Genomic DNA, 20,315 nt, shown 5'->3' on the forward strand with positions numbered 1-20,315 from the left:
ACAGGAAGCAATTGAAATGTCCTCAGCAGGAAAATGACATGTTCTAATTTATTTATTTGTTTTTACAAAATATCCCTCTGACTGATGTTTGCAGACTAGGTAGGAAAGGGCCCAGAGGAGAAGTGAAGTCTCCAGTAAGGAGTTGAGAGATGGGAACGTGGGCTAGTGCTCATGGCAGTGGAGATGCAAGAGATCTGGGAACAGATGCTGGAGATATTTGGGAGGTAAAACTAAGAAGACCTACTGATGGATTGAATAAGGTCCTACTCACTTGGGGAAAAGGTAAGACTGAGACAAAGGGTAGAATCAAGGATGTCTCCTAAGTTTCAAATTTGGGCAACAGTGTAGGTGGTGGTATCATTTGCTGATCTGGGGATGATTACAGAAGAGCATGTGTGGAGAGAAGGGAATTAAGAACTCCCGTAATCACACAGGATGGTTTTGAGGGTAAAATGATATAGATATATATCCTTCTGTACAATGCCTAGCATTTCAGTGCTCAATATTTTATTGTTTTTCTGTTATTATTATTATTACTCATGAGGGACGACTCATTGGAGACACCAGATGCCCTTGATCAGTAAAGACATGATAATTCCCTTGGACTCAACAATCATACTTTTATTTTCTCCAATGGAAAATAAATATTACTTTTGAAAACCCTGCAGTGGTGATAGAAGGATGGGGTAGACTCATGTGTGCCTCAAGCAACATCAATCAAACTTTCAGCCAAGTTTTGATTACAAGATCTTTATTTCTGGCAATGATGTAAGCAGCAGAAAGAGCACAGCTGGATTTTCGGCACTAGGTGGATACCACAAGTTCTGGAAATTGGAAAAAGCATCTTCTAACTTGGAAATTGTGGTGATTTCTCTGGAGTAGTTAGAGGGAAAATAAATACAAACCTTCCCCTACCCCCAAACCCTCATGGTACCACTTACAGTGTAAGTTGTCTGGCTGTAACTGTCGTGTTTGGTCTTTGCTAAGCATCCAGCCTTTTGGCCGGTGTTGTTAGGTGGGTGATTTTGCTCTCTGATTTCTACACCTATGGTTTATTTTTACTAGCATAGGAAAGTAGCATAGATTTTAGTAGTTTGCCAACCTGGCTACATTTTAAGACTGCTGACAAATTTAAAAATATAGAATGTGAGGGCCGTTCCAAGAGATTTAGGCAATCTAGTTTTTTATACAGTTCCTGCATGATTTTGATGGAGCTGGTCTACAAATGTCATTTGGAAACCATTGTTGGTGTTTCCAACACCATGTTGGGGTGTTATGTTATGATTTCAAAACTCTGAGTTCTATTCTTGCTTTTGCCTTTGACTTGCTTGCTCTGTGACGCTGAGCAAGTCACCTCATAGTTATTAATGTGCAGTTTCCTGCATGTAAAATGAGATATTTTAGCCTCTCTTGCTCCCCTGGGATAAAGAAAATGCAGGGAGCTGATAGTCCGTAAATAGAATATTTCAAGTGAAAGGCACTTGCACTGGACTATCAGAAAAATCTTGGAATCTCTGTCCTGGTGAGGGCCTGCCTGTGTGCTTGGTCTAATATCCAATGCCATCATTCTTTGAAATGCAAACCTCTTCACTTCATGACTTAACAAGTGTCTCTTAGGGGCTTCCCTGGTGGCGCAGTGGTTGAGAGTCCACCTGCCGATGCAGGGGACACGGGTTCGGGCCCTGGTCCGGGAAGACCCCACATGCCGCGGAGCGGCTGGGCCCGTGAGCCATGGCCGCTGAGCCTGCGCGTCCGGAGCCTGCGCGTCCGGAGCCTGTGCTCCGCAACGGGAGAGGCCGCAACAGTGAGAGGCCCGCGTACCGCAAAAAAAAAAAAAAAAAAAAAAAAAGTGTCTCTTAGCTTTTGACTCATACGCTTTATGCGAAGGAGTTGGACCATTCTGAATAAACCAATGTTTTCATTAATGATTTTATAAGGGTCAGAGGTTACTCCTCAAGATCACCAAACTAGAAGAAACGCAGAGGGAGTTTTGGTACCACTGGGGGTTAAAGTTCTGCCATTGCTATAGGCTTCAGTCCTCTTCAAGGGCCTGACATGGAAACCAAATTTCCTGGAGCCGGGAGGAATGCAGGACACCTTGAATTCCTACCACAATCTCAGTCCCTTTTTGAACAAAGGCCAGAACGAGCCCATGGCACTCAAGTGCCAAGCTCCATACCATATGATCTCAAGAGTCATTTCCTAAGTGGGTATAGACAGGCATTGACATGGAGCCAGTGACACTGACCAATCAAATGCTTTGTGAGAAGTCTAAGGGTTGGGCTTGAACTGTGTCATCTGATTGATTGACATGCAGAAGACAGCCCCTGTATAAGGGAGATGAAACTGTAAGGAGAATCTGTGAGGTTGAGGGGGCATAGGAACCCCTGCAGGAAGGAAACAGGATTTCCTAGGGAATCAGCACTCTCTCCCAGCCTCTCCCCACTCCTTTCTGTAGTGCCTCCTCTGGGGTCCAGGGGCACCCATGTGAACTGTGTTGCTTCCCTTGCCACCTTACAGCCTCTCCCTCCCTTATCACCGATATGACTGGTGAGTTGCAGTGCAGGGCCTGTCACATTACCTGGGTACCACCCGCAATAGCCAACTCGCTCTTCCCCAGCCAAGTTTGATCTCTCTACCCTCATCCCTGAGGTTATTAAACTGGCAAGGAAATATATGAAATCGGCATTCTTGAATGGCTCTCCACTCTGGGCAAGAAAAGGGAGGACTGTTTCCATGGCTGAAGTGTTCCAACCAATTCAGAGAAAAATACCACATGAAGTCAAAATATTGTTGTCCTGGCCAAGCAAGGGTTTTCCTTTATGACCATGCTGACATGCAAGGTTTACAGCCTTGCCTCTCCCCTGGTGTCAGTGGTATTGCCTGCTCTCTCCAGCTGGGGAATGACAGTTCAGCAGAGGTAGGGAAGGATTTCATCTGTGGGAGGTGATAGAAAGGAGAGAGTCCCTGGGAGAATATAAACTCTGTAGTGTGAAAAAAGGGTAGACTGTCCAGCCTAGGAGAGGGACAAAAAATGAGCTTCGCTATAGTAAAAAGAACTGCATACGCTTCCTTGAAAATCGATTAGAGAAGACATTTTTAAATGTCATCGTCCAGGAATAAAGATGCAGACTCAGAGCATGGCCTTGAGGACACGGGGAGGGGGAAGGGTAGGCTGGGATGAAGTGAGAGAGTGGCATGGACATATATACACTACCAAATGTAAAATAGATAGCTAGTGGGAAGCAGCCGCATGGCACAGGGAGATCAGCTCGGTGCTCTGTGACCACCTAGAGGGGTGGGTTAGGGAGAGTGGGAGGGAGACGCAAGAGGGAGGGGATATGGGGATATATGTATACATATAGCTGATTCTCTTTGTTATATGGCAGAAACTAACACACCATTGTAAAACAATTATACTCCAATAAAGATATTAAATAAATAAATAAATAAAATGTCATCTTCCTTTAGGGAAAGAAGCCTTACACTAAAGAGTACACAGTGTGTGATTTCATTTATATAAAGTTTAAGAACAGGCAAAATGCGATGCAGGGGAACCGGGTTCGCGCCCCGGTCTGGGGGGATCCCACGTGCCGCGGAGCTGCTGGGCCCGTGAGCCATGGCCGCTGAGCCTGCGCGTCCGGAGCCTGTGCTCCGCAACGGGAGAGGCCGCAGCAGGGGGAGGCCCGCATACCACAAAATAAAAAAAAAAAAAAAAGAACAGGCAAAATGAATCTAAGCTGATGAAAGTCAGAAGAGTGTGGGTTGCAGGGGTGTGGGAAGGTTCAACTGGGAAGAGGAATTTCTAGGGGGGCTGGAAATTCTCTGTACCTTGATCTGAGTGGTGATCACCCAGGTGTATTCACATGTAAAAATTTCTTGAGCTATATACTGAGTTGTGCGGTTTTCTATACATAATTTAGTACTCAATGCAAAAATTTCAAATGAATCTTTTTTTGGTCACACTTATAAATGTGGCATCTGGATAAAGGGCTGTTCAGTAGGATAGAGACATTACTGATATTCAAAGTGGATTGTATAGCATAAGAGGTGCAGCTGAACCTGACCCAGGAAGGACCGCAGGCTTCGGCAGCAGGATGACCTGGGTCCAAGTCCTCTCTGCGGCTTTTACTGTGGATCTCTGAGCTGGCTTTAAATCTCTCAGGCTCAGTTTCCTTCTCTGAAATGTGGATAATAACATTTACCTTTAAATGCTGTTTGGGGGATTCAGTGAAATGACGTATGTAGGTGTCCTTCCAAACACCTGAAATACAGCTCAAAAATAATATTTATTATTAACAGATAGTAGATATATGTCCACATAAACTATGATGCTAAAGAATTCCAGTCATAAAATCAGATTTCTATCCTAAAATATTACTGGGAATAAAGGTATGAATCTAAATAACCATTTAATAATAAGTTAAACACTCCTTCACGAATATCTAAGTGGATATTGTTAAAATATGTTAAACTATTAAAATTCATTTAAATTTTTTGAAATCAACTGCATTCTGTGCTGTAGGATCTTGGTCAAATTATTTAACATCTCTGAGTATGTTTATCTGTAAAATGGGAATGATAATACTACTTCATTAGGGATATTTTGATGGTTCACTTTGTTAAAATATATAATGTGCTATGCAGTGTGCCCAACACACTGTGCATTTTGGTTAAATAATTCAATTTGGCAAATATTTGATTAATGCCTAATATAAGACAGATTTTTTTTTAGTTCTTGGGAATTAAAAGCAAGAATAAAACACAATCCTTGCCTTCAGGCAGCTTCCAACCTAGTGGGAAAGGCAGACATGTACACATGTATAAAATAATGTGATAAATGTTGTACTAGCATAATATTAGAATACTGGAGAAGCATGCAGGGGTCATTGCATAAAAGTATGATAGTCCATTAAACGTGTGTAGATGGTGGGCATATTTAAATTTAAAAAGAACATCGTGATACTGGAAAATAAAAATTTAAGGCCACCATGTGGTTGAATCAGGGGTCAAAGGATTATTTCTATTTTAGAATCACAAGCTTATCTTATGTTCTGAATCAGAAGTGGATACATTAAAACAGCAAGATGGACAGCACCTTCAGTTTGGCAGTGAGTTAGAAGGGGAATGGGATGGAGTTTGCAGCAGTAAAACCTAATTCTGTTGACTGCTGTCCACCACAAATGCAGTGTCTTTGGTTGGAGGCCACATCTGTGCATGCGAAGGAAAGGCAGTTCTTCCAGGACACTGTTGAGTCATGTCTACTCAGAGAATCTCACGAAAGCTATGAATGCTTTCCAAGAAAAAAATGGACTTGTATGCAAACAAAATGGCCATAGTAATTTCCAGTGAGGCTCTTGACCTTCTGAAGTTCAGAGTAAGAGCCTCTGTTTTAAGAAGACCCCTACTGCTGTATCTTCTCCCCTCTTTGGAGAACCAATAAATATTGGCAGCTTCATTGATTACATTACCATATTAACAATGATGATCCTCAAATGACTTCTGGATAGTCCCCTGAGTGTGTGATAATCATTTCTGTACTCCATCCTACCAGGTATTTCCAAGTGCACTTGGGTGTGAGACTGCTCCAAGATGAAGAGCTTAATGAAAACCCAACTGAAAAAGTCTAGATGCTGCTCTGATTGTTATAAAAACTCTCTGGAGAGTAATATACAAAATATTACTATATAACAGCTAATGTGATCACTGCTATTACGTGCACATTACTATTTTTACTTCCATGAGTTAGAAATTAGACTAGAGAGGTATGACATTTGGCTAACGAGACCCAACTGCCCCTGTCTATTTGCTAATCCTTAGCCCATGTTACTGAGGGTCCAGTCTTCTCCCATAACCTCTTGAGGGATTTTGATGGGCTATTTTGCTTTATATCTTATCAGCAAGTTCCTGAAGATCCAGTGCCTGGAAGATGGAATCTGGGAGCAAGGCAGCTGCGTCCCAGTGGTGTGTGAGCCCCCCTCTCCTGTCTTTGAAGGCATGTATGAATGCACCAACGGCTTTGAGCTCGACAGCCAGTGTGTGCTCAACTGTAACGAGGAAAGTAAAAGGGTAAGGATGACTTGAACTTTATTTTGGATCAGGCTGTGCTCTAGTCTTGGTGACCAATCCAAGAATGTTCTGTAGAAATGATCTAAATGAATTGCAACAGGCAGGGCCTTACCAAGCTGGGATTCTAACCAGGGGTGTTGATATTATTTGATAGGGAATTCAGAAGAGACCACGTTTTTGGAATATTCTCTCCTGACTTCAGAACTTCCTCTTGGATAAGAAGAACAACCTGATGGGTTGGGTACCTGGGTAAATTGCAAAAATGCTGGGATTCTGATTTGGCAATGTGATTTCCTCTGATCTAACTTGGCTAGAAATGCTGGTATTACACTTTTTAATAGAACAGAGTCCTGAACAGAAACACGAATTCCTCAGCAAAGGCAAAGCTGAATGCGCTGTTTGACTATTATTCTCCCTAGGATTTTGGTGGGAGAGTTCTCAAGCAAAAACCACAGTCTTATCATGATTATGTGACTAAAATCAATTTTATTTTAGAATCTTTTCAAGTACCACACACATACACGAGACAGGAAGTTAAGCAGACTTCCTAGGCAAAGATCAATGACCTTGACTGCTCTCCTGGAACATGCCTTTATCTCAGTGTCCAGTACTCCAAGGTAAACACTGCAGGACAGATTTGAAAAGAATACTCCATGAAATGAGACCCCTTAGAAATCAGCACATCTGTTTGCACTGATTGTTTAAGGAGTCAAAGAGTTGGCCAGATGAAGGGAGAGTTATTGTAATTCTAAACTCTTACTTTCTTGGGGTTTGTGAGTTAGTGCTACTCTCTGTGTTCTGCCTATAGTATACTTTGTGATTGCTCGGGATGTGAAACCAAGAGTTACACAAACACCATACACGTGGAGAAAGGGACTAGAACTTTGATGAGATCAAAACATCTATGATGTGTCCATTCAAGCAGAAAGGCAAAAAGCACCTCCAGAAAAATTATGAATTAGTTTTACGGGCTCAAACTCATATTGAAAAAAATCTGACATTTGCCACAAGCAGCATCTGTGGGATAGTATGAATGGATCAATGCAAAACAACACCATCGGGGAAAAAAATTCCAAAAACTCTCTCAGAATACATGGGCTACTGTTGATAGCTCACCGTATCCTTACATCCAAAGGAAAACACATTGTTAATGAATTTTATTAATGACAAAATTGTTCATGATTCCTTCACATCAAAACAGCAAAACCTTGTCTTGACTTTTTTTTGGGGCGGGGGAGGCGGTGGTCAGAAACAACATGGTTTATTATCTCAATGTTGTCTTTTAGTCCAGGTTCTAGAAGTTGGAAAACACTACCATGTAATCAGATCACCTTTTCCCCCACTCTAAAAGAAGTTAGCAAAACAATAAGGTACATGTGTTTGACTTTTGATGTTCTAGCTTCCCATCCTCTGCACGAAGGAGGGACTGTGGACCAAGGAGTTCAAGTTATGTGAGAACCTGCAAGGGGAATGCCCACCACCCACCTCGGAGCTGAATTTCGTGGAGTACAAGTGTGAGCAGGGATACAGGATTGGTATGTTTGGGAAGGGATGCTGACTTCTGCTCTCAAGTAATCCTTAACTAGGACTGGCTGGATCTTGAATCAGATTCATTGTTCTCCCTGAGGAGTGGATAAAAATTCAAGTTGACTCTTAGCTGCTTCAGTAAAAATGAAATTTATGACAAATTTGTGTTTTTTTTATTCCTCCACTCATATGAAATGTTGTTGCCGCTGCTGAGCCATTTGCATAGTGTCTGGTCACGTTACCCACTTCGCAGCAGGCTGAAAAGTGGATTGATTTGTGGCAGGAGTACTAGTCCTAAGAGGAAAGGTGAAAATGCGTAGACGCACGCCACGCATGTGCTGGGTGCCTCCTCCTTTCTCTCTGCTGTTGTTACTGGAGCAGAGAGTCCCTGAAAGGAACAATTTGAAATTGCCTTTGCTTGCCTGGCTCAGAAGCCATTCCTTCTGTACAGGGGATTAGGCTCCAGAACCTAGGGGTATCTTCTTAATGCGGTCATTGAAATTAAAAGTCTCTGTGGCCAGGGCCGATTGAAAGTCAAGTTGACTTAAATTTGCTCTGGCTGGACTTAAGCATCATAGAAAAGAGATGCTGTTTGTGGAAAACTCTGTGAGATTAACCCGAAGTTTTGAATTGTACAAGCAAGGAGTAATTTTCCAAGTCATTCTAACGTTTGTAATGCCAGTAGGTATAATTTGAGTTAATGAGAAAGCTTGTTAGTTTCTGAGAATGTTCTTTACCATCTTCAAGATGCTCTTTGCACTGAGAAATCTTAAGGTCAGGCAAGGAGTAGCGGAATGCTGAGACCATGCCTCTTGTGTGGTGTCTCATGAGAAAATTCTTATCTCCCCACCCTCTAATTTTTCATTAATAAGTCACACACGCACGTATATAGAGTCCTTAAGAGTCATGTAACCCTTTGAGTTATTATTACAAGTCAGCAAAAAACATTAATAGAGGTAAGTGTGAGCTGAAAAGAAACTTGGAGATCATCAAGATCTTTAGATGAGGAAATAGAGAACCCTGAGAGTCTGCCTTCTTTGAATAGAATTTTAGAAGATACTTAAGACACCACATACAAAGAAATAAAGCAAGATTTTTCTTTAAAAGGCCAACACATGACCAAAATCTCTGCTTCTGATTTCCCCCTGTTTACTCTTTTTATCACATAGGTTTCTTGGCTGCCTGTGTAATGATCTTCAGTCTAGCGGGCATTGTAAATCCACCTTCATGATTTCTGGGCCATTTTATCCCCAGCTAGTAAAGTTCTTAGGTAGTAGATGTTGCAATCATAAACTTCCAGGAAATCATATGAGCAGAAATGGTATTAAAAGTACTTAAAAGGCATCAACCAATCCGGGTAGACTTTGGCTGGCCAGAGTCCTGGAGTGGATTATTGGAGGTCTACGAGACCAGGAATTAAATCTTTTATTGCTGAGTCATACAGAGATTCAGGGATGCCAGAGGAGGGGGTATATTGGACTAGAAGGAGAAAGGGCACTTGGGCCAATGGAGTTAACTTGGGGAAGTGGCTCTTTACTAGTTAGTGTAGGAATATCCCTACAGGTACACAGTAGATGAGTATCGACCCTGCCTATGACCATGTTAATGAGGTGACCTACAACGTAGAAAGCAATTGTTTTTGTACTTCCCTGGTGGCACAGTGGTTAAGAATCCGCCTGCCAATGCAGGGGACATGGGTTCGAGCCCTGGTCTGGGAAGATCCCACATGCCGCGGAGCAACTAAGCCCGTGCGCCACAACTACTGAGCCTGCGCTCTAGAGCCCGCGAGCCACAACTGCTGAAGCCCACGTGCCTAGAGCCCGTGCTCCACAGCAAGAGAAACCACCGCAATGAGAAGCCCGAGGACCGCAATGAAGAGTAGCTCCCGCTCGCCGCAGCTAGAGAAAGCCCGTGTGCAGCAACGAAGACCCAGCACAGCCAAAAATATAAATTTATTTATTTATTTATTTATTTAAAAAAGAAGTGAGCAGAAAAGAAAAAAAACAATAAAAAAAAAAGAAAGAAAAATCAAAGCTAATGATTCCAAGATGTAAAAGACTGAGATGTGGGAAGTTCAAGTCTCTTTTGTAAATTTCTGTTCCTTCAGGTGCAGTGTGTTCCCCATCGTGTATAATCCCCCCTAGCGACCCCGTAATCCTTCCTGAGAACGTCACTGCTGACACTCTGGAGCACTGGATGGAACCTGTCAAAGTCCAGGTGAGGAAAGGATCATTTTTATGTGCCGAGGATGTAAGACTGCTGAACAATTCTCAACCGGCAGCATATTCCCTGGAGTAATTTCAGAGGCTTTCAAAGCATCCTTAGAGCAAACAACCTCATGGATCATTCCTAGAGAGAAGGATTGAAAATCAAGAAGAAAAAAGAGAAAAGCTTGAGAAAAAAGATGACCAATATCCAAAGGAAAGTTTAAAAGATAATATAGAAGGAAGACTCAGAGACATAAAGAATGATAATACAGGAAGGAAATTGAAAGAGAAAATTACCACTAATAAAAAAAATAGGAAGATAAATTAGAAAAGATGAAAATAAAACTGAAAACAGGGAGAGAATGACTAGAGGAAGTAAGGAAAGTTACCTTTCCTGCCTCCATTTCCCACTCTCTCTAAACCCCCAAATCCTCTCTGGACACTCTGATATTCAAAGTCAGTCATGAGCGAGATCCATTACATCTCTGAGCTTTCCATTTGTTTTCATCCTCATTTGAAACCCTGAGGATTCTGCCTCCCTGCAGGGTCCACTGGTTCCTACTTTCTCTCTCACACCCCTCCTGTCTCTGAGCCTGGGAGAGGAGCAGATGTCCTCCTGTCTCCTCAATGCCACTTCCAAACTCTTCTCCCTGCCTCCTCCCTGAAATCACCCACATTTGAATCTAATGCCAACAGAATAAAGCACTCACCACCCTCAGTGCAGCTGTCAGCTTCTGACCCTCAGTTCACTCCCTCCCCTGATTTTTTAACCACTTTAGCTTCTGGCTCACAGTCACTTTACCTAATATTCCTGGCATAACTCTTACTGATTTCAACATCCACACACTGGGTCCTTCTCACACCTGGTTTCTCGGTTCCGTGGCCTCTTTGACCACCTTTACCTTCCTGACTCTCTCCCATATGCTTTCCTTGGCTCACTCAAATCTTGCCACAGTGGCTCTTGGCTAATTCTTGAACATGCCAGGCACACTCCCACCTCAGGACTTTTGCCCCGTGGTTCCGTCTGCCTAGAATGCTCTTCTCCTGGGTATCTTCATGTCTTGCTCCTTTGCTTCCTTCAGAATTTTATTCAAATGTCAGGAAGGCCTCCTTTGACTACTCTATCTAAAATTTAAACTCCCCTAAAACTTTGTTTCCCTTCCCTCGTTTATGTTTTTCTCCTTAGGACTTATCATGACCATGCGTATTATATATTTTACTCATTTATCTTATGTATCCATAAGTCTCTTTCCACCACTAGAATAAAGAGGTCAATGAGGGATTATTGTTCACTACTATATCCCCAGATCCTAGAACACTAACTGGCATGTAATAAGTGTTCAATAAATATTTGTGAAATGAGTAAATGAAAAAGAGAAAGAAAAGGCTATACAAGATATGAATGGAGACTACCTTGTAGTCAGGAAGTTATTTCTTCTTAGAATGGGAGGGTGGGGATATCAGAAAGCCTGAGAGCTTTGTTGCTTTATTGGACTGTCTAATAAACAAAAACCTTGGAAGGCTATTCCCACAGAGTCACCAAGAGATGGACGCTAGAGATATACTCCATTTCATTCGGAAATCATTCTCAGATTGCTCCTTTTCCCTCGCAGGCTAATTGTGCTGTCTTATTGGCAGGGATGTGTGTTAAAGCAGGAGGATCAGGAACAAATACTCTAAGTATGCTTTGGGGTGGGGGATGGGAGTAGCATGACCCTATTAATTCAGTCAGTCACTCACTCAGCAGACACTTATTGGGGCTTACTATGTGCCCTGGAGCTGTGCTAAATGCTGGGAATATGAAAAGGAAAAAAATGAAAGTCCTTCTGTTTACAAGACTTATGCCCACGAAAACAAACATTTATAATAATGCAACATGGGAAATGGCTTGCTTGTGGTACAAGAGCTGGGGGAACACCCAAGAGGAAGCATCTAATTCTTCTGCTCAGGAGCTCTGGGGAGCTGGGGAAGGATCAACAGACCAGGAAGCTTTCCCTCTGGGTCTTAAACTATGATCGAGGGGAAAATTCTAGAGGATAAAGAATGGTAAAAAGTTCTATGTGTCTGAAACCAGGGTATTGTGGTGGTGAGGGAGAGGGGAGACAGCAGCTAGAAGGATGAGACAGGGCAGCGGCAGGTGGGCGAGATCCTGTAGGGCATGGCGACCCCTCTTAGGATGTTGAACCCAATGAGAACACTATGCAAGAGGGGGCCCAGCACGAGTGGGAGGGCTCTGGGAAGACCATATGGAGCAGGAAGGAGAAAGCAAGAAAAACACCTTCTCTGGTTCTCCCATCCCGGCCTTTCTAGACTCCCTGTCCCATTTCCCACAGTCTGTTGTGAAGGTTTAGCTGGAATTACAGTGCCTGGAGAAAGAACTTCTGCCTCATTTTCACGGAGTGCCAGATGGTCTAGACCCTTTCTGTCAGTCCCTTGAACTCAACTTCTTATGATGAAAGACTTCTCTTTCTCTATAAGCAGCTAAAGGGGGAAAGGCTTGGGATGTTTACAATCCATTTGTCCCACTTGAGAAATGAACTGCTTCAGGAACCCTTCTACAGTCACTTCAGCATCTACTCAACAAGACATCCGATGGGCACAATCGATGCATGAAGGGTTTGTCAGGCCAGAGTGCAGACCTTCTGGTGATGGGGGGGTCTCCCACCTCTGCTTTCCAAATGGGACATTCAGAGAAGAGCAGTTCACTTTTCTTCTTGAAGACAGCAGGGATACCAATAACAGAGACTTGACTATTTCCAAACTGAAAAACAATATCTTCTATTTTATTAAAACCTCCCCTTTCTCAACTATCCTTTGGGGGAGTCATTATTATTTATTTACCTCTATTCCATAGATTTTGTTCATGTTTACATTCCTAGTTCCTTTTTCAGTGCTGGGCAAATTGTAGGTGTCTTATGAATGTTGGTTGAGTAAGCAAAGAAATTGCTATAGCATCAATTTCTACTTTGAAAGTAAATATATATCTTCTCCTCAAACTGGGAGCACTTGCTGCAGCTTCGTACTGCTATGTATAATTATATCCTTGTCAATTTCAAGTTGCCCACCCCAGAAAGAAAATGCAGAATTTATTTTCTTCTTAAACCAAACACCAAATGTTATCATTTGTATCACTGCATTTATCATGACTATGGTCTAGTCAAGAAAAAGAAGTCAGTGGAAGCAAAGGAAATAATGATGAGGTTATTGCCCTTATGTACCCAGGTCCTCAGAGATGAGATTATGCCCCAACCATAGATGGTCCCATTTTGTGGCACTCAGTGACTCTTGAGGGGTGGGAAATCTAAGCTTGTCCTCACAAAGAAGGAGAAATGCCTTATACACCAAAGCAGTTGTATTAAATGAAAGTCTTCTTCGAGTAAAAACCTTGTAACTTACATTGATTTATCTTGAAGGATGTTCCATATTGTACTCAATCGTAAGTTTTGGTGTCCTTCAGAATCACTTGGGCAGTTTGTAAAGGGAGCAGACCTGGGTTCCCCCCTTTAGAGAGACTGCCAATGCCTTGGGGTGTGCATTTTTTAACAAGCTCCCCAGGTAATTCCACTGTAATGCTTTGTGAAACACTGCTATTACAAAATAAAATACTGGCAACATAAATATTTTAAGTGCAAGTACACCTATTTGGAGCCTGGCTCATTTGTTTAGTAAATGATGATCTCTTATTTCATGTAAACCCTTGCTATCTCCCATACTTCAAATACCTGGTATCTGGCAAGACTACAGAGCAATGGATTAAATTGCATCATTTTCTCTAGTCTGCTTCCAATGACTTCATTCTTTGTAATAAAAATGATATCTTACATTTGGATAACGCTTTATTGCTTTCAAAGTTGTGTATATATACATAATATATATATTTTGGAAATTTATAATTTCATTTGAATCTTCTCACAAACCAATAAACTAAGAAAGGAAGATTTTATTATCCTTATTTTACTGACAAATTAGATGTTGTCAGATTATGTGTTCAAGGTTGCACAGCTTTCAAGAAATGGAGAGAGCAGTGCAGCCAACTTTTCTGACTCCAAGTTCAGAGATTTCCCCTGAATCACCCTGTTGGCTGTAGTCTTTTTTCACCTGGTGTATGTTTAGGTTAGTTTGCCTATCAAATAGAAAAGAAGTCATTTGCCCCAACTATGAGAACCTCCTCGTTCCCACATGTCCCTTCCCTCCTCGTGAAGTCTAACAAAAATAATTTAGAGAGATATTTCCCTATAATACTGCTTTTCCTTGTTGTGAAAGAGTTTGTTTTTAAAGAACAATCAAGTATACGTTTTAGGTTCCTATAACATTTATGTGCCTGTCTCTGGGGGTTCTACTGGTTTTTATTCCTGAACATGATACCTGACTCCTAGAATAATATACTTTTCATTAAAGGAGGAATTTCCGAGGATTTAGGTAGTCTGGGGTTTTGATGAAAAACAACTCAAAGTGGCAATTGTCAAAAGAATAGTGAGGTCCTCCTGGGTTCAAATACTATATGACTTACCCCTTGGAGCCTCTGTCTGCTCATCAGCAAGAATGAGGATGGTATTATCTATCTTGAAGTGTTGTTATAAAAATTCAAAATAACACTTTTGCAATGTCTTGCACAGTTTCTAGCACATAGTTCTGAATTATGTAAAAATGGAATTTAAGTTCACTTAGTACAAATCTTACCTTTGGAAATTTCCAGCCTCTCTGAAAAGATATCACCTGCTTTCTATAAGAAAGAAAAATATTGTTCTATAAGTTCTATGCTTTGCTTGTTAGTGTGTGTAAATAGAGGTGTGTAGGTCATTTGTGTTTTTCTGTGCCTTTTACAAATGGGACTGGGAAGACAGTTAATGCCATTCAGTGCTTCCTATTGGACACTTCTGACTGAAGAAGCAATTTCTAACGGCTCTGGTTATGAGACTGAGAAGAGAGTAAGGATGAACATATACTATTATTTCTAAATGTGTCAGGGGCATGCTGGCTGTAGGAAACATGAAGTAAGGATTTGAAATTCCCAAATGGACTTTCTGGGCCTTTGTTGTTGTAATGGCGTTTTCCTCCTTCACCTACTGCACCCAGGGATTTAGACCTTTCTATGGTGATGGCATCAGCAGAGACATATCCCTGCAAAAGAGAGGATGCCAAACAGAAGGGCTTCTTGGCTGTCAAATAAATCCCTGCTAGTCAGGGTGACTGAGCAGTGGAAACTGGCAGCTGGGACAGACAGGAGAGAGCCAACTGCCCAATCAGTACCATTGCTCATATCTAGGGGGTCTGAGCTGAGGGTGTAGGAAGAGCTCCCCATGGACTTCTGTTGAGAGCATTTAGTGTTTCTCTCATCCCTGCTTTTCCTCTTCTTCATTTTCTGCTTTTCTTCCTTTTTTCTGTCATTCTAACACCAAACTGTAAGAGTCTTGGGGGTAGGAATTATGTCTTCCTCAAAGCATGATTCATTTCACCCGTCGCTCAGAGCGAGGTTGTTTTGTGAAACCAAAGAGCTCGAAGAAGACAATGCCTCCCACCTCCACAGAGCCATTTCTCATGGAAAACCTTTGGATTTTTACAGAAAGCCTATGTAAGGTTGATTTTTTATTATCGTCCTTAACCACTGTGTCTAGAGAATGTTTTATTATATCTTGCGACTTTCCTGTTTAAAATAGGAAAATTGACATTTTGACTTACGTTATAAAGAAGTGGTCTTTTGAGAGCCGGATTTCATGGAGAGATTTTTTTTTTTTGCACATAATAAGGCAATTGTTTGCATGTAAATGAGTTTTTCTAAACTGTATTTGAAAATGTTTCTTTCTGAAATACAAAAGTATCCATCATAACATCTCATTTCCCCTATTAGTCTGCTTCATAAATTCAGTTTTCCCAGATTGGATAATCCTTTTTTTCTTTTCTTTTTTTTTTTTTTTTTTTCTTTTAGTATATCCTAATTAGGAATTAGTGAGGTCCAAATTAATGAGATTTTCCTGTGGCTACACACATTAGGTTTGCAAAGTTCTCAACACTGCATGGAATCCCTCTCTCAACTCCCCAGCTCTTCAGCAGAATTGCTCAGTCAAAACAAACCTTATAATATCTGACTTTGTTTTCCCAAGTTGGTCCCCAAAGGATTAATAATTCCTTAAATAAAACCAAAATGTTTTAAGAGGAAGAGAAAAGCAGGAGGAAAAAAAGAAGATAATAGCCTCCAGAAGTCACAGTTTCCCACTATCTGGTCTCACCCTCCAGTCTGTCTCCCCTCATCTCCTAACCCTCCCCCTCCCCCCACCCCGAGTGTCCTCTTGATGGGTGCAATTGTGTGTAACAGCTCCAATGACACTTGCCACACATCACGGGAGAACAAATCCCTCAGACATGAGTCATGAAAAAAATCTTCTTTTTCATCTGTTTAAAACGTGGCATTGTTCCCTCTCTGCTTGAGTAAGTCTCAGGCATCAATTCCCTCTTCTCTAGAGAAGAGTAGACGAGAGTGTCTTGGAGGATGGGGGAAGAATAACCACAAAGTATATTGCACGGTAATGTGCTGTGGTCCAAATAAATATGCAAAATAGCGCTGTATTTTATTTAGGGCTGCATACATATATGGTAATAAGGAGATCATCACAAACCTGGGCAAGGAGCAGAACTTTGTGATCTGATGTGATTAGTAGCCCATTCTGTCAAGTAACTATTCCTGATAAAAAACAATTGAGCAATTTTGTATTAGACCTTAATGTTGGCTAACCATCAGTCTTGTGACCTTTAACAACACATTTAACCAGGCAACAGCCTTCATAGCCCTATGACCATCCTAATAACCCTTAACTGGTTTTCTTTCCCTCTTTCCTCCCTCCCTTCTCTCTCTCTCCCCTCCTTTCTCCCCCACCCCATCTTCTCCTTTCCCGTCTCTGCTCTCCCTTTGTTCTTCCTTTCTTCTCTTTTTTCCCTTGCTTTTAAAAAAAATTTAAAATAGTCCAACCAAGAGGAAATCTTTAAGCTGGTTTTCTCATGCACTTTTTCTTTTTGAAAAGTTTAAAACAAACCCTTGGCCCTTAGTTTTCACAACTGATTCATTTGAGAAGTGGCTTGCTAATAGTATAACAACTATAGTTATAATTATATACATATGTATAGAAATAATAATTTTAAAATTCAGAATAGTTGTTACTAATAGGGAGGAAGGAAGGAGAATGATGTTGGAGGGACATATATAAGGGACATTAATTGAATCTCTAGTGACAAACTCTGGAAGCAGATAAAACAAAGTGTTATGATTTGATAAAGCTGGGCAGAGGATATAAGGTTGTTTTTTCAATTATTCTCTATAGCTTTTCAAATGTAGTATATAGGATTATAATTTGTCAAAAACATTCCAGAAAATAAGAAAGTCATATTGAACTGTTAAACGATAAACTGAGGCATATTAAATATTTTAAGAGTTTATCTGAGCAAAAATCAATTCAGATTGGGTAGTGCCAAGCCGGGTTTAGGAGTGCTCCACTGACAGCAGCTGGGGAGAGACTTGATTACAGAGAAAAGGCAGAAGCAAAGTAAGGAAATTATTGATTGGTTATAGCTTAAAGCCAAGTTGGTTGTTCATGATTGATTGCCCTTCGGTTTCAGTTTCATAACCTTGAGACAATGACAGGCTTAGATGCTGGTTTGCTTCCACAGGCCACCGTGGCATTAGAGCCACCTCAGTGTAATGGCCTCCTTGTTTAATTAATTTAACACACCTCACCAGGAGCTAGCCCTTCTATGCCAACTTCTCACTAGTTTTCCTCCCATTTCACTTTCCTCTTTCACCTCACTACCACAAATGTGCCCATAAAATGTAGGATCTGAAAAACATTAGAAATTTTCCTCCAATTTTGATCAGTAAGTAGTTATTCAATTAATTCTATATGCAGATCTTTTCATATGAGATGAGTGACTTTCATAGGCCAGAAGATAAAGAAGAAACCTAAAGGTACAACAACCTATTTAACAGTTGACAAGTACTTGTTGAACATTGTCTCTCTCTAAGTCACTGAAATAAGATGTGTGAGTGGGAGACAGTCCCTATTCTCAAGGATTTTGCAGTCTAGGAAGGTATATGACACAGGTACCAGAAACTTTTGTAATCTGTACAGAGATCAAGGAGGTTTCCAATCTGAATTAGTTTTAAGACTGAATTATAGAATATTAAAAAATTCATTGAGATGGGTATAGTCAATTCCAGTATCATGAGTTTATTGAACAGATGTAGTTGCACATGTATGAAATGATTTATACATAAGCTTTGTTTGTTAGAGCAAAAGACTGAAAATAACTTGAATATCCATTAATATGGGTCTGATTAAGTAAATTAAGGTACATCAATGAAATGGAATAATATGCAATCAATAGAATGCAGCAACCCATATACCATAAAATGAACAGAACACCAAGAAATGTTATGAAGTGAAATAAAGTTAGACAATCAAACAACAATAAACTAAAGCGCTAAATAAAATTATAGTATTTTATACTTTGTGTGAGGAAATAAAGAATTTTATATACGTATGTATATTCATAGACTATCTGTAATGACATAAAAAAGAACTAAAAATTGTATGCAGGAAATTGAGTAGTTGGGGAGATTGTGTATCCTTTTATGCTTTTTAGATTTTATACTGTGAACATGTATCACATAATAATAAAATTAAATTACATAAAAATACAAAGATGTAGGGGAGCTCCCTGGTGGCCTAGTGGTTAGGATTCTGGGCTTGTGGCCCAGGTTCAATCCCTGGTTGGGGAACTGAGATCCCCCAAGCCACATGGTGCGGCCACAAAAAAAAAAAAAATACAAAGGTGTAAAAAACAAATTGGAAATAAGAAGAGAAAAGAGAATGTATATGTATAGCTGATTCACTTTGTTATAAAGTAGAAACTAACACACCATTGTAAAGCAATTATACTCCAATAAAGATGTTAAAAAAATATATATATATATATATATAAAATAAAATGAAGGCCCACTACTGACACAGAGTAGAGATGTAGAGGCTAGTACTATAAATGGAACAGTGATGAAAAAAAGACTGGAAAGAGAGATATCACAAATTTCACAATAAATTGTAATTGCAATTTGCTTCAGCAGAGCAAAATGAAGAAGCTGTTATGTGAAAAAAAATGCACATGTATTGTTTCCATCATATAACTATTGAGTAGCATTTCCTAAAGTGAGTTCCACAGAACATTAATCTGGAGAGATGTTCACAAAAGAAAACCGAAAGGGTCTGTGGTTAAAAAAAAAAAAAGAGCACTGGAGAAAAAGAATTAAAAGTAAATACAGACAGACTCCTTTCCTTTCTTTCTTTCTTTTAGGTTTTTTTTCTTTTGTTTGTTTTTTTCCTTTGCAATGTATTTTTAGAATTTCTCAAGTATTAGAAGATCAACACTCCTGCATGTATAAAGGTGGTGGATGGAGTAGAAGGTATGAAGGGCATAAGAGAAACTGATCCAGTCAGTTCAGAGTGTTCTGGCAAGTTCTGGCTATGGTCGTCATGTGAAGGTGCTGAGGCTAATTTCCCCTTCATGTGGAGGAATTGATGTACTTCCAGCTACCTCCCCCCATAGACTTTGAGTTCTTTGAGGGTAGTGACAGGATTGGTGGATCTTCAGATCCCTCTTGCTCCCTGAGGAAACTGGGTCATAGTGAGTGCTACATTTAGTCTGAATTGAATGACTGACTGACTAGGGTGGGGACTGGGGGTCCTTAGTGGATTCAGTGCATGAGAAGGAATAAAGTTGCCATGTATTTGCATTTCAGGGGTTCAAATTACTGCATTTTGCCATTACCATTATCTGGTAACAAAACATTCAGAAAAAAAAAAATCCAGAAAGTTCCAAAAAGCAACACTTGAATTTGCTGCTTTCAGGCAACTATTTCCATAGCATTTACATTGTATTTATAGCTATCTCCATAGCTTTTACATTGTATTAGGTATTATAAGTAATCTAGAGATGATTTAAAGTATAAATAGGATGTTATATGCAAATAGTATGTCATTTTATATAAGGGATTGAGGATCCTTGGATTTTGGCATCCGCGGGGGTCCTGGAACCAACCCCCTGTGGCTATCAAGGAATGACTGTACATATTTGATAATTTTTTTTTAAGTGCAATGATAATTTATTTTTTATTTTTTTTAACATCTTTATTGTAGTATATTGGAGTTTTTTTAACATCTTTATTGGAGTAATAGTGTGTTAGTTTCTGCTTTATAACAAAGTGAATCAGTTATACATATACATATGTTCCCATATCTCTTCCCTCTTGCTTACATTTGGTAGTGTATATATGTCCATGCCACTCTCTCACTTTGTCCCAGCTTACCCTTCCCCCTCCCCATATCCTCAAGTCCATTCTCTAGTAGGTCTGTGTCTTTGCAATGATAATTTAAGCAAAGTCGCCTTCTACATTATTAGAGTATAGAGTTTTGAATATCAAAAAAATTTTTTAGGGTTTACAGTATTTATTGCCTCTTTAGGGAAGCTGTG

At 40.4% G+C, this 20,315-nt stretch overlaps 1 protein-coding gene across 1 annotated transcript in view; it reads left to right on the forward strand.

The window, feature by feature from the left end:
- PAPPA2 (pappalysin 2) overlaps nucleotides 1-20,315 on the forward strand; it is a 295,372-nt gene that overhangs the window by 244,927 nt on the left and 30,130 nt on the right. The window contains exons 17-19 of the mRNA XM_024133710.2: nucleotides 5,901-6,069; nucleotides 7,469-7,604; nucleotides 9,704-9,813. Of these exons, the coding sequence (XP_023989478.1) occupies nucleotides 5,901-6,069; nucleotides 7,469-7,604; nucleotides 9,704-9,813 (415 nt within the window). The remainder of the gene's footprint in view (nucleotides 1-5,900; nucleotides 6,070-7,468; nucleotides 7,605-9,703; nucleotides 9,814-20,315) is intronic.

This window comes from Physeter macrocephalus, chromosome 4 (assembly GCF_002837175.3).
Source record: "Physeter macrocephalus isolate SW-GA chromosome 4, ASM283717v5, whole genome shotgun sequence".
NCBI lineage: Eukaryota > Metazoa > Chordata > Mammalia > Artiodactyla > Physeteridae > Physeter > Physeter macrocephalus.